This window comes from Mustelus asterias, unplaced genomic scaffold, assembly GCF_964213995.1.
Source record: "Mustelus asterias unplaced genomic scaffold, sMusAst1.hap1.1 HAP1_SCAFFOLD_150, whole genome shotgun sequence".
NCBI classification, from domain to species: domain Eukaryota; kingdom Metazoa; phylum Chordata; class Chondrichthyes; order Carcharhiniformes; family Triakidae; genus Mustelus; species Mustelus asterias.
This window is the reverse complement of record NW_027590172.1, coordinates 70,817-82,859: the sequence shown is the minus strand read 5'-3', so window position 1 is coordinate 82,859 and position 12,043 is coordinate 70,817. Positions and strand designations below refer to the sequence as shown.

Genomic DNA, 12,043 nt, shown 5'->3' with positions numbered 1-12,043 from the left:
CAGACTGGAAGCATTAACTCTATTCTCTCTCCACAGATGCTGTCAGACCTGCTGAGATTTCCAGCATTTTCTGTTTCAGATTCCAGCACCCGCAGTATTTTGCTTTTATCTTCATTTAAACAAGCATTCTTTGATGGCCTTTACCCTCCGTGCTCCTTTCCAGAGCTTCCCACCTTCTGCTATTGTCCCTGACTCCCACATTAACTGTCATTCCTTCCCTTTATCCCGCTCACATCCCGCTCGAAACTCAGGCTCAGAGTTTTACCGCCATCTCCCCCTCCCCCAGCCTCCACATCCCAACACCCGGAATCTCTAACCCAGCGGTTCCAGTTTGTCTGGTTTGAGTTCAGATTTGCCGCAGCACCGACAGGATTTCACTTCAAACCAGCCGGAATTCACTGCTCACAAATCCCTAAATGTTTCTCCAGCAGCCCGGGCTTGTTAATGTTGTTTAAAGTCAGCGCCCAAATGCAGTTACTCTCCTCAGTTTAAAAAACTTCTCCGTTTAATCCAAAGTATTATTCGCACCAGACATAAACACAAAATTGTGAACGTTACCCCCCCGCCCCCAACTCCCCCCGCCCCAACTCCCCCCGCCCCCCCCCCCTCCTCCCCCGCCCCCCCCCCCCTCCTCCCCCCGCCCCCCCAACCAGACCCGAGCTGGGGTGTCCTGAGTAAGAGACCTCTGTTTCGGGTGTGACAATTCTTACACATTCTCTGGTTGACATCAAACGGGAAATGCTGGAAATTGCCCCCATTACCGAGACAGTGAGACAGAGATTACAAACACTCACCAACACAGCTCCAGTGAAATGTCCCAGGGAAAAGGGGGAATCTGTGGCTGTTCCTGTCCTGATATCGCCCCAGGACTGTCACTCAAACCCCCAACCCGGCCCAGTTCACAGCAAATTGCTGCTTTTGTCAAAAGGGTCACTTGGACTCGAAACCACAGCTCTTTTTGTCTCCTTACAGATGCTGCCAGACCTGCTGAGATTTTCCAGCGTTTTCTCTTTTGGCTGGAAATACTCAACAAGTCAGGCAGCCTCTGTGGAGAGAGAAACAGACTGAATGTGACCTGTCATCGGAACTGGGAAATATAATATTATTTCTCGCAACTGAAAGAGACACTTTACAGCCTTCAGAACAAAACTGAGCTCAACAATTTTACACCACAATTTCTGCCCCCATTGTGTTCTGTGTTTCGTTGCTGCTTTTTTCACCTCATTTCCCTCTTGTTTTCTTTACTTTACATTCAGACTATCGCTCACCGGCTATTCACACCTCATCCAGAACATCTTTTGTGTCTTTACTTGTCCCAGTACCACTCGCTTTGGTCTTGGGCCGTGAAACATTTTGTCAGTTTGCAGATCTTTCATTTTGTTCTTCTCCACCTCCCTCTCTCAATTCTTCAGAGGTCAGTCTTTGACAAAGGGTCATCTGGACTTGAAACGTCAGCACTTTTCTCTCTTGACAAATGCCCGTGACCGCTGAAGTGCGTCATGGGCATTCAGCCTCTGATCTTTGGGTAAGCATTCTCCAAGGCGGCCTTCACGACACACGACGGCGCAGAGTCGCTGAGCAGAAACTGATAGCCAAGTTTCGCACACATGAGGACGGCCTAAACCGGGATGTTGGCTTTATGTCACACTGTCAGTAACCCCCACAGCTTGCCTCCTGGACTTGCTGGCTGTCCTGTCTGGAGACAATACACATCTCTTTAACCTGTGCTTAATGCTCCCTCCACTCACATTGTCTGTATGATTAAGAACTGGTTGGCTGTTGAGATTTGCATTCTAATCAGTATTCTGTAACTTGATTTTGTGTCTCTGTGCCCTGTTTGAGAGCAGATTTCCACTCCATCTGACGAAGGAGCAGCGCTCCAAAAGCTAATGGTATTTGCTACCAAATAAACCTGTTGGACTTTAACCTGGTGTTGTTAAAACTGTTACTCTAAGTATATCCCCATAGCTCCGGGTGGGAGTGGAATTGATGATTTCTTGACTGTCTGTCTGCACTGCTGCCTCACAGTGCCAGGGACCCGGGTTCAATTCCCAGCTTGGGTCACTGTCTGTATGGAGTCTGCACGTTCTCCCCGTGTCTGTGTGGGTTCCCTCCGGGTGCTCCAGTTTCCTCCCACCGTCTGAAAGATGCGCTATTTAGGTGCATTGACCCAAACAGGTGCTGGAGTGTGGCGACGAGGGGAATTTCACAGTAACTTCATTGCAGTGTTAATGTAAGCCTTACTTGTGACTAATAAATAAATTTAACTTTTAACTTTAATTTTGTGAACTCATAGAATCGTAGAATCTTACAGTGCAGAAGAAGGCTATTCAGCCCATCGAATCTGCACCAACCACAATCCCACCCAGGCCCTAACCCGGAACACCACATATTTAACCTGCTAATCCTCCTAACACTGGGGTCAATTTTGCATGGCCAGTCAACCTAAGCAGCACATCTTTGGACTGTGGGAGGAAACCGGAGCACCCGGAGGAAACCCACGCAGACACAGGGAGAATGTGCAGACTCCGCACAGACAGTGACCTAAGCCAGGAAATGAACTCAGGTCCCTGGTGCTGTGAGACAGTAGTGCTAACCGCTGTGCCACCATGCCGCCCTCATCTCCTTGAACAAATAGTAAATTGTAGAGATTATAAAGTTTGAATTGTAATATCTAATGGTGTAAAGTATCTGGGAGCAGAGTGGATGTGATAAAGGCTGGAATACAGACTGTGGGAATGAGGCTGAAACTGCTGTGCTCAGTGAGTGGTTCTTATTGGAGGGAGGGATGTAGCGGGATCTTCCTTGTTACTCCACTTACAGGCCGATGTTTGAGGGTCTGCCGATAGCTGTGAGTGTCTCTCTCTTACAGGCCTTGAAATTTCAAAGGCTGGGGAATGCTGCACTGGGGCAACTCCACAGGAGAGAGCGCTGAACCAGGCTCACTGTTTATACCTGACCGGTAACCTGATACTTATATCACACAGTCATCCCAAAACCACCACCAAGGCCTGAGTGATTCTCTCCATTGTCAGTGGGACAACGGCCACCCTGCACCCACTCCACTCGTGTAGGTCTCCAAGAGAGAGAACAGAGAGACTCTGTTCTTTATCTCCTGACCAGCAGTCTCCCTTGAGTGAGTGGGTTCGAATCGCTCAGATCACCCTCGGTTCCAGACTCCGGATTTATGGTAAGGGATATTGAAGCTGTGACCTCGTCAGAGTGCACTGATGAGAGAACAAGAGGCAAGACGGACTCCAAATGAGTTTCAAAATTTACAGTGATTTATTTAATAATAAAATCAACCTCTTCAATACCCCACCACACAGGAATAAAACTTATACTTTATACTACACTATGGGAGAAATGCTAATGGGTACAACGTATTACTGAACTTTAAAATTACAATACACCACCCCTCCCCTTGCCTCAACCTCTATCCTATCCTCGGGAGCTTCGCAAGTTTGGCTGGGATACTCACAATTCTAAAAGGGGTTCCTTTGTGGTCGGCTCAAATGTCTTAGTGCAGGGTCGAAACTGAAGAGAGCTTGGTCCTGCTGGTCTGCTTCTCAGCTTGCGATTCTGGAAGAGAGCTTGGTCCTGCTTGTCTGTGTCCCTGCTTGCGATTCTGGAAGAGAGCTTGGTCCTGCTTGTCTGTGTCCCTGCTTGCGATTCTGGAAGAGAGCTTGGTCCTGCTTGTCTGTGTCACTGCTTGCGATTCTGGAAGAGAGCTTGGTTCTGCTTGTCTGTGTCCCTGCTTGCGATTCTGGAAGAGAGCTTGGTCCTGCTTGTCTGTGTCCCTGCTTGCGATTCTGGAAGAGAGCTTGGTTCTGCTTGTCTGTGTCCCTGCTTGCGATTCTGGAAGAGAGCTTGGTCCTGCTTGTCTGTGTCCCTGCTTGTGATTCTGGAAGAGAGCTTGGTCCTGCTTGTCTGTGTCCCTGCTTGTGATTCTGGAAGAGAGCTTGGTCCTGCTTGTCTGTGTCCCTGCTTGTGATTCTGGAAGAGAGCTTGGTCCTGCTTGTCTGTGTCCCTGCTTGTGATTCTGGAAGAGAGCTCGGTTCTGCTTGTTTGACTCTGAGCTCAATTTAACAAAAACACCTTCCCTGTCCCAATAGGTGATTTTCAAGGACAATGGGGCTTTCAATCACCGGCAGCTTCAGTTTAATTTAGTCAAGTCCACACACAAAAGGCTGGAACTGCCTTGACCCCCCGTGGGTCGTTATTTCAATGTCTTCTGTGGATGGGCCGATTTCTGTGGCCATGGACTCCCTGCTGGTCTGTTTACTGTCCTTTGTCCTTCTGATGATTCGATCACTGGTGTGTCTGCCTTTTTGGCCACTTGCATATTCAGGGGGCTCACACCTTTTTTTCTCTTAGCACAGTCCACCGACAGGTTATGTTTGTCCTGCCGAACCTTCTGGGAGGTTTTTATCAGCCAACAGCCAGAGTTGGCCACTTTTAAACTGCTACGACAACGGATGAATGAACACCGCTCGACAATCACCAGGCAAGACTGTTCTCTTCCTGTTGGGGAGCACTTCAGCCGTCACGGGCATTCAGTCTTGGATCTTCAGGTAAGCGTTCTCAGCCTTCACGACACACGACAGCGCAGAGTCGCTGAGCAGAAACTGATAGCCAAGTTCCGCACACATGAGGACGGCCTAAACCGGGATGTTGGATTTATGTCACATTATCAGTAACCCCCACAGCTTGCCCCCTCGACTTGCAGAATCTCACTAGCTGTTCTGTCTGGAGACAATACACATCTCTTTAACCTGTGTTTAATGCTCCCTCCACCCACATTGTCTGTACCTGTAAGACCTGGCTGGTTGTAGGGATTCGCATTCTAATCAGTATTCTGTAACTTGATTCTGTGTCTCTGTGCACTGTTTGAGAGCACATTTCCACTCCATCTGATGAAGGAGCAGCGCTCCGAAAGCTTATGGTATTTGCTACCAAATAAACCTGTTGGACTTGAACCTGGTGTTGTGAGACTTCTTACTGTGTTCACCCCAGTCCAACGCCGGCATCTCCACATCACTTTTAAACTGTCAGGTTTCTCCTGAGTCCTTTTAAAATATGGAGGATTGCCCTGAAACTTACAGGGATGGGAGGAGGGAGAAAGGGATGGATGGTGAGAGGGAGGGATGGAGAAGGGAGGGAGAGTGAGGTGGATGGGGGGAGAGAGGGATGAATGGGGGTGAATGTGAGAAGCTGAAGTTTACATTTGAAGAGGTTCCCAGTCACTCTGATCAGCTGAACTGGGGAAGCTTTTGCGCAGACTGCACTGCTGCTGTTTCCCCTCCTGTCCACCAGGGGTCGCTGTAGGCCTCCCAGCTGCTGCTCCTCCCAGTGTCACCTCTTGCCCACTCCGGCCCCTCCAGTACACCTCACTGGAGCCCCAGGCCATTCTTGCCATCCTGCCAGGTCTCGGGTACTGAGGCCAATAGTAAAGTTTATTTATGTGTCACAAGAAGGTTTACATTCACACTGTAATGAAGTTTCTGTGAAAATCCCCGAGTCGCCACACTCCGGCACCTGTTCGGGTACATTGAGGGAGAATTCAGCATGGCCAATGCACCCTAACCAGCACATCTTTTGGACTGTGGGGGGAAACCGGAGCACCCGGAGGAGACCCACGCAGACACGGGGAAAATGTGTAAACTCCACACAGTGACCCAAGCTGGGAATCAAATCCAAATCCCTGGCGCTGTGAGGCAGCAGTGCGAACCACTGGGTCACTGTACCACCCAGTGCTCTAAGGTTAAGTTTCTTCTTCAAACCTAAGAAGATCCAGTGTCACATCAGGACGGGGAAAAGGAGACCATTGGCTTCAGATGGATAATGGTAAAAGTTAATATCCCAATTTATTCACTTTATTCCTTCAAGCTGAGGTTTACAAAGTGAGAATTCCGCTGTTTATAGCAGTGACTAAATAAGCAATGACACTCATCCTATATTTAAATTAGTCTGGAATACACCTCAATTTCACACAGGTTAACATTTTTCAAGCATTTGGAACCCCAAATGTCTGCTGATGTGTCATCCAGAGCTGTTTTCCTGGCAGTTTGTGTCAGTAGCAGGCTGCTGTTACCATCCACTCTTGGGCAGGGTGAGGAGACAGCTCCGACACCGACCTCAGCTGGAATGGGAATTGAACCATACATTAGTCCGCATTCCAGCAATGCTGCAGGAATTGCAAAGGGGCTGCACAGAGGTCCAGAATTAGAAGAGGGGGTTGTGGAGATGGAGGAAGCGTCTGCAAGACATGGGGACATTTTGGATTATCTCAAAATTACAGAATGTGGGAGACCAGTCAGGAATGTGTTGAAATTGTCAAGTCTGGCAGTAATGTGTGGATGTGGGATTCAGCAGCAGATGAAGGGCTGCACGGTGGAACAGTGGTTGTCACTGCTGCCTGACAGCAGTGGGTTTCTGTGTACGTTCTCCCTGTGTCTGAGTTTCCTCTGGGTGCTTCCGTTTCCTCCTACATTCCAAAGATGTGCAGGTTCGGTGGATTGGCCATGTCAAATTATCCGTTAGCGTCCAAAGATGTGTAGGTTAGGGGGGGTTAGCAGGGTAAATGCACAAGGGTACAGGGCCCATCGAGTCTGCACTGACTCTCCAACAGAGCATCTTACCTAGGCCCTATCCCCGTAGCCCCACATATTTATCCCGCTATTCCACTGTGTTACTTGTTCATTACAATAGGGACCAGAGTCTGAGGTTATCAATGGGTGAGTTTACTCCAATAGTAATTCTTTCGACATCTGACAAGTTTACAGCGATTAACATCCTGCCTATCAAATAGCTCCAGCCTACATATGAGAGGACCAACATTCAGAGCTTTCAAATCCTTATCCTGAAGTTACAAAACAGACTTTAGTCATCGGCCTGCTGATACATCGGCACATTCACACAGGGGTGGATTGGACTGTGACCTGTTTATTATTCATCTTTGTTCAAAACAGTTTCTGAGTGATTTAAATTTAAAACAAGGTCTGCATGCGTGAAGATTTATTGACACATGAATGAGAGATGCTGTGGGGCATTCTACAAGTCCAACAGGGTTGATTTACATCAGAAAAACTCCAACTATCAGTATAAACATAATTTAGTTGGGATGTAATTAACAGCAGCAATAACAGCAGAATCACACCCCTGTGATCACTGGTGAACTCGCTGGTGTCTCACCAGGTTGTATGACTGGATGAATCTCTTTCCACACTTTGAACAAGTGAACGGCTTCTCCTCACTGTGAACTTGTTGGTTTCTCAGCAGAATGGATGACCGGGTGAATCTTTCCCACACTCAGTGCAGGTGAACGGTTTGTCCTCAGAGTGATTTCGCTGGTGTGCGAGCAGAAGTTTTCTGCTTTTAAAGCTCTTCTCACAGTCAGAACATCTGAACGGTCTCTCATTTGTGTGAACAAGTTGGTGTGAAGTGAGAGAGGATAAACAAGTGAATCTCTTCCCACACACAGGGCAGGTGAACGGCCTCTCCCCAGTGTGAATTCGCTGGTGTACAGTGAGGTCGCCTGATCGCCTGAAGCCAGTCCCGCAGTGAGAACACATGAATGGTCTCTCGTCAGAGTGAACACGTTGATGGTGACGCAGTTCCTCAGAACTTTTATAGCCCTTCCCGCAGTCTGGACATTTAAACGGTCTCTCTTCACTGTGAACTCGTTGGTGTTTCTGCAGGTTGGATGATCGGTTAAACCCCTTCCCACAGTCAGAGCAGGTGAATGGCCTCTCTCCAGTGTGAACGCGCTCATGTGCCACAAGGTGGAATGATGTCCTGAACCCCTTCTGGCAGTGGGAGCAGCTGAACGGTGTGGAACCGGTGTGAATGTACTGGTGCTCCCGCAGTGTGCGTGGAGTTTTAAAACTCTTTCCACACTCAGTGCATTTAAACTCTCTCCTGTCGGTGTGAACTTGCTGGTGTCTCTGCAGGGCAGAGAAATCTGTGAATCCCTTCCCACACACGGAGCAGGTGAATGGCCTCTCCCCTGTGTGAATGTGTCGCTGTATCAGCAGGGCCGATGACTGAGTAAATCCTTTTCCACATTCAGAGCAGGTGAACTGCCTCTCCCTGCTGTGAATGCGCTGGTGAATCAACAGGCCAGCTGTCTGAGTGAATCCCTTCCCACACACAGGGCAGCTAAAAGGTCTCTCTCCAGTGTGAGTGCGTTGGTGATTTTTCAGGTCAACTGGATAATTGAATCCTTTCCCACAGTCTCCACATTTATACGGTCTCTCCCTGGTGTGACTGCGCTTGTGACTCTACAGGCCAGATGATCGATTGAAGCCTTGTCCACACACAGAACACGTGTACGGTTTCTCCTCTCTGTGAACGGTGCTTTTTCCTTCCATGTTCAAAGGCCGATGATGTTTAGATCCTGATGAATCAAAGCTCTGTCTGATCTTGATGTGATCCTTGATTTACAGTTTTCTGTAATTCCTCACCTTCTAATCCCCTGAAAAATGAATTGAAAACAGAAAGAGGGAAACATGAGAGACAAGCCATAAATATACAAAGACAAAATGTGAAATTGAGTTGAACTAATCTGGTAAATTGTGGGATTGGGACTAGGAAATACTGGATATGAAAGCTGCTGGATTGTGACAAAGCCTCAAACTGTTTACCAGTGCACTGAGGGAAAGGAACCCTCCACCTCTTCAGAGCCAACAACAAGAATCCAGCCTTTATGCGTGAAGAGGGAGAGGTCGGGAGGAGGGTGACGGAGAGAGACTTTATACATCAGCAACTCAACCAGGATTTTGGCAGAATCTCCTAAACCCACAATCTTCCCCACCTGGAAGTACCAGAGCAGCTGCGACATGGGAAAACCACACAACTCCCTGACTTGGACAAATATCACTGTCCCTTCAACGTGACTGGGTTAAAATTCTAATACTCTTGCATTGTGGGAGCACCTACGGACTGCAGAGGTTCAAGAAGAAGGCCAACTATCACCATCACAAAGGACAATTGGTGATTGGTAACATATGATAGTAATAGTCTGTGATAGTAATTCATGATGTGGAGATGCCGGCGTTGGACTGGGGTAAACACAGTAAGAAGTTTAACAACACCAGGTTAAAGTCCAACAGGTTTATTTGGTAGCAAAAGCCACACAAGCTTTCGGAGCTCTTAGCCCCTTCTTCAGGTGAGTGGGAATTCTGTTCACAAACAGAGCTTATAAAGACACAGACTCAATTTACATGAATAATGGTTGGAATGCAAATACTTACAACTAATCAAGTCTTTAAGAGACGAAACAATGTGAGTGGAGAGAGCATCAAGACAGGCTAAAAAGATGTGTATTGTCTCCAGACAAGACAGCCAGTGAAACTCTGCAGGTCCACGCAACTGTGGGAGTTACAAATAGTGTGACATTTTATAGTAATAAAATTCATTACAGTTATTATAGTAATTCATTACAGATACCTGGGTCTTGTCAGTAATGTCCACTTCCAAAGAATTTTTTGTTTATTTGCAAATCTGTATGAAACCTGCAAGTTCATACGTTCACAAGATATAGGAGCAGAATTAGGCCATTCGGCCCCTTGAGTCCGCTCCGCCATTCAATCATGGCTGATATGCTTCTCATCCCCATTTTCCTGCCTTCTCCCATAACCTTTCAACCCATAACCAATTAAAAATCTGTCCAACTCCTCCTTAAATTACTCATTGCCCAGCATCCACCGCACTTTGGGGTAGCAAATTCCACAGATGAAAGGAAAACAAGGAAACAAAACCAATGACCGCTGCAATCCAGGAGGACAAGGACAGTGGACAGATGGGAAAGCCATCACCTGGAAGTCCCCTTCCAAACCACTCAGCATCTTGACTTGGAAATATGTCACTGTTCCTTCACTGTCATTGGATCAAAATCCTGGAATTCCCTCCCTAATAACACTGTGGATGTACCTACGCCACATAGACTGCAGCGATTCAAGAAGGCAGCTCACCACCACCTTTTCAAGGGCAATTAAGGATGGGCAATAAATGCTAGTCTAGCCAACGACTAGAATCAATTGAACAATTTTAAAAATGACTTGGAATATCCATGAGAAAACAATCCTGACAGTTACTCAAATAAATACTTCACTCAGTCACACCAGCTTCTGAGTTTATATTTGACTGAAGTGGTTGGATTTTGTTGTTGTTTGTGGAAAACTTTGGGGAATTTGCCCAGTCCATTACACAAACTAGCCTCCCATCCATTGTCTCCATCTACACTTCCCGCTGCCTCGGAAAAGCAGCCAACATAATCGAGAATGTCACACACCCCGGACATACTCTCTTCAACCTTCTTCTGCCAAGAAAAAGGTACAAAAGTCTGAGATCATGTACCAACCGATTCAAGAACACCTTCTTCCCTGCTGCCATCAGACTTTTGAATAGACCTACTTCTTATTAATTTGATCTTCCTCTACAGCCCAACTGTGACTGTAATACTACATTCTGCACTCTCTCCTTTCCTTCCCTATGTACAGTATGCTTTGTCTGTATAGTGCACAAGGAATAATGTTTTTCACTGTGCACTAATATATGTGACAATAATAAATCAAATCAAATAAGAACCCCACACACTCCAAATGTGCGGGTTAGGTTGATTGGCCAGGTTAAAAATTGTCCCTTAGAGTCCTGGGATGCGTAGGTTAGAGGGATTAGCGGGTAAAATATGTGGGGGTAGGGCCTGGGTGGGATTGTGGTCGGTGCAGACTCGATGGGCCGAATGGCCTCCTTCTGCACTGTAGGGTTTCTATGTTTCCAGACATACTCTCTTCCACCTTCTTCCATTGGGAAAAAGGATACAAAAGTCTGAGATCAGGTACCAACTGACTCAAAAACAGCTTACTCCCTACTGCCATCAGAATTTTGAATGGAGCTGCCTTATATTAAGTTGATCTTTTGCTACACCCTAGATATGACTGTAACACTGCATTCTGCACCCTTTTCTTTCCTTCTCTCCTATCTGCTCTATGAATGGAATGCTTTGTCTGTACAGTGCACAAGAAATAATAATTTTCACTGTAAACCATAACATGTGACAATAAATCAAAATTATCCACCAGTTCCCACTTCTGTTCTTTCTGATGAATGAAGGATCTGTGCACAGCTTTTCCGACCCTCCTCCCAATCTCCACATCACAGCAAAAAGATCACCAGTCAACAATAACGACTTTCAATGACGGAGGGTTTACCCAGCATTCGCCGCGGTGGTGAATGTCCCCTATGGGGCGGCACGGTAGCACAGTGGTTAGCACTGCTGCTTCACAGCTCCAGGGTCCCGGGTTCAATTCCCAGCTCGGGTCACTGTCTGTGTGGAGTTTGCACATTCTCCTCGTGTCTGCGTGGGTTTCCTCCGGGTGCTCCGGTTTCCTCCCACAGTCCAAAGATGTGCGGGTTAGGTTGATTGGCCAGGTTAAAAATTGCCCCTTAGAGTCCTGGGATGCGTAGGTTAGAGGGATTAGCGGGTAAATATGTGGGGATAGGGCCTGGGTGGGATTGTGGTCGGTGCAGACTCGATGGGCCGAATGGCCTCCTTCTGCACTGTAGGGTTTCTATGATTTCTATTTACACCTGAGGAAGGCACCGCGCAGGCGCAGAATTACCAGATCTGGCGCATGCGCACCGTCAGTTATGGCGATGGGGTGAGTCTCTCTTTTTGTCTCTTTGCCACGGGGAAGGCAGCGGAAACTCTGAGGGAGCGATGGAGCCGGCTCTGGATAGGGAGAGTTTCTAAACACCTGGTGGACGCCTCAAACCCCGATTGAGACTCTGTGCTTCCGTGTTTGCAGCTCCGGATCTTTTTCCGCCCGGAGGCCCAAGTCCAGGTTAACGGCCGCCATCTTGGATCAGCGAGAGGCGCATGCGCCAGGGTCTTCGTTGCGCAATAGTAAGGGCGGGGCTGAGATTTTACAGTTCCCACCGGGTCCTAGTTTCCAGCACATTAGAGTTAACATTGATCTTTCGTGTCAGAAGTAGGTTTACATTGACAGGATAATGAATCTGTAGAGAAAGATCAATTCGT

The 12,043-nt window shown here is 47.5% G+C and overlaps 2 protein-coding genes and 1 long non-coding RNA gene across 9 annotated transcripts in view; 2 read left to right on the top strand and 1 right to left on the bottom strand.

Moving 5' to 3' along the window:
- The window catches only part of LOC144485002 (uncharacterized), a 397,873-nt gene that overhangs the window by 331,222 nt on the left and 54,608 nt on the right, over nucleotides 1-12,043 (top strand). The window lies entirely within an intron of this gene.
- Nucleotides 1-12,043, top strand: part of LOC144484975 (uncharacterized) — a 37,657-nt gene that overhangs the window by 7,315 nt on the left and 18,299 nt on the right. The window contains exon 3 of the mRNA XM_078203300.1: nucleotides 11,811-11,908. Coding sequence (XP_078059426.1) covers nucleotides 11,811-11,908 — 98 coding nt within the window. The remainder of the gene's footprint in view (nucleotides 1-11,810; nucleotides 11,909-12,043) is intronic.
- LOC144485009 (uncharacterized) lies at nucleotides 5,835-11,886 on the bottom strand. Of its 6 annotated transcripts, none has more exons than XR_013496132.1 (3): nucleotides 11,625-11,884; nucleotides 9,255-9,372; nucleotides 5,851-8,476 (listed from the first exon to the last, which is right to left on the bottom strand). It is a non-coding gene; the product is annotated as an uncharacterized LOC144485009 (long non-coding RNA). The 6 variants fall into 6 exon arrangements; XR_013496131.1 differs by having other exon boundaries at nucleotides 11,645-11,884; XR_013496134.1 differs by having other exon boundaries at nucleotides 11,760-11,867.